The sequence below is a fragment of the Haliaeetus leucocephalus genome, unplaced genomic scaffold (assembly GCF_000737465.1).
Source record: "Haliaeetus leucocephalus isolate CR32 unplaced genomic scaffold, Haliaeetus_leucocephalus-4.0 Scaffold295, whole genome shotgun sequence".
NCBI lineage: Eukaryota > Metazoa > Chordata > Aves > Accipitriformes > Accipitridae > Haliaeetus > Haliaeetus leucocephalus.
In genome coordinates this window covers 976,176-978,233 of record NW_010972731.1, presented here as the reverse complement: position 1 = coordinate 978,233, position 2,058 = coordinate 976,176, and the positions used below count along the sequence as shown (strand labels likewise).

General features: G+C 49.2%; 1 protein-coding gene across 1 annotated transcript in view; it reads left to right on the top strand.

The window, feature by feature from the left end:
• The first annotated feature begins 1,386 nt into the window (after window positions 1-1,386).
• Window positions 1,387-2,058, top strand: part of ITPRIPL2 (inositol 1,4,5-trisphosphate receptor interacting protein-like 2) — a 1,585-nt gene continuing 913 nt past the window's right edge. The window contains exon 1 of the mRNA XM_010570563.1: window positions 1,387-1,568. Coding sequence (XP_010568865.1) covers window positions 1,387-1,568 — 182 coding nt within the window. The remainder of the gene's footprint in view (window positions 1,569-2,058) is intronic.

Sequence of the window (2,058 nt, the reverse complement as noted above, 5' to 3'; positions counted from 1 at the left end):
TCATACTACCACAGTTGTGCTTTTTTACACATTTTTGGGGTTTGGGGGTGCAGAACAAAGTGTTTGAAGTGATGGCTCACAGGCAATAAGCAGCATGATGAATGTTTTTGTCTTCTTATCTGGCTTTGTGAAGAAATACAGGAAAACATGAAACAAGGAGTGGGGAAGAAAGATGTTTTCGCTTCCTGGTTGTTTTCAAAGATGTGGCTGTTCTGGAATGACATTTCTGAGTAGCATGGTTGTGGCTTCAGCTGTGCCACAACTGTCAGGAAACTTGCTCCTGGTCGTGGGGCATGGAATATTGTGCTGGTTGAGATATTATAAAATTGCCTGTTTTCTCACCTTTTCACCGGTTTTTTTTTTAAATACCCCCCCCCCCCCCCCAACTCCTGATTGTAACTCCAAGGGACAGCATTGGAGTGGTTAGGAAATCTCTCTGTAGCTCTCACGAGTACTCTTGACTCTCACCCTGGTTTGGTTGCCTGTGAGTTAATTCAGGCTGCTTGACCTTGGTTACCTAGTTTGACATTGAGTGCAGCATCTTGGCTATAAAACATAAGCCTCTTTCTGTGAAGTATGATCTTTATGTACTTGAAGTCATGCTTTGTTTCATAGAAAGACGAATTACATAACCAAACATTTGTACAGCCTTTCTCTTGCAATTGGTTCCCTGACCCGTTCATTCCTTGTTACAGCATTTTTACCTAGATCTTGAGTTATCTGTGCAGAAAGCAGGGGGAATGAATTCTAGAAAGAAAACAAGAGCAATACACGATCCAGCCCTATGGTCAAGAAATACTGTGACGGACAAATGCTGTATAAGGAAGTCTTGTCCCAAACAGGAAAAATGTCAGAGCACCTTGATGACTGGATCTATGTGGTACCACGTGGCACAATTTTCCTTTTCTCTAAACTTGAAATGCTGCCTTCGCATCTTCAGGTAATTGGAATCTCCACAGACTTGGAGCAGCAGGAGCTCGATATGCTTGTTTTTTAGGTTTAATCATCATCACCTTCGTAGAGGACTCTTCAAACTAAAGCTAGCTGGGACACAAAGACACATCCAGAAATCCAGCTCGGTTACAGTGAGGATGGTACAACCCATGAGGGAGACATCATACGAGGTATGAGGAGGTGCAGGTTGAAAAGATCTCTTCAGACCTGCAGTGCCCTGAATAAGTAGTTTGGGTGAAGAAGTCTTAGTGACAGACAAGTCCCAGTGATTTCTATCGGGTTTAATGTGACTGCTCAACTCTCCAGCAGTGAGTGCCTGGAGGCTTTGCATGTGCAGTGATGTTTTTGTGCCTGTCTTCTGACCTGAATGTTCGGCTCTGCTGTTCGTGCGCTTGGGATGATGCCCGAGGTCGCCCTGTGTGCGTATTTCCGATGGACCCTCGATTCGTCCACGTGGTTCATGCTGAGGATGATGCTGTGGGCAGAAGTGTCGTGACAGTCACAGTTACCAACAGTGGGCCCGATATCATCCTGGCTGTCCTACAACAGATGAGGCCAAAAGTCCCTGTGCAACAAATGAGTAACTTCCCCCAGGGTTCTTTCTTCACTTTTAGGTTGTCGGCATCTGAATAATTTGGGGACAAGGGAAAAAAACGGGCTTTTGAACGATTCGACTGCAAGCAGCTGTTAGTACGGCAGCAGACCCTCCCCACCCTGGTGAACTGGCGGTGAAGACATTGCTGTCCCTTTGGCCCCGAGACCCTCAGGCAGAGCTGTGAACGGGAGGGACTCCCCTGCCGCGGGACGGACCTTTAACATTTTTATCTGAGGAAAAACGTGCACCGTGGAGCCTGCGCCATGGCACGGCTGCCCGGGGAAGCAGCGCTCCCGCACTTGCCGTCCCCCTGATGCGGGGATACAGAAACACCCAGTTTTACACCAAAAAAAAGCCCGTGCAGCGTCCTGTTGCGGTGAGGGGGGACGGACACGGAAACGCGTCTTCGGTGCCCGCAGAGCGGCTCCCGCCCCGCTCTCGGGGCCGGTACAGGCGGGAGTACCCGGCCCGCCGGCGCTCTGCCTGAGGGGAAGGAGCCGCCCGGGCTG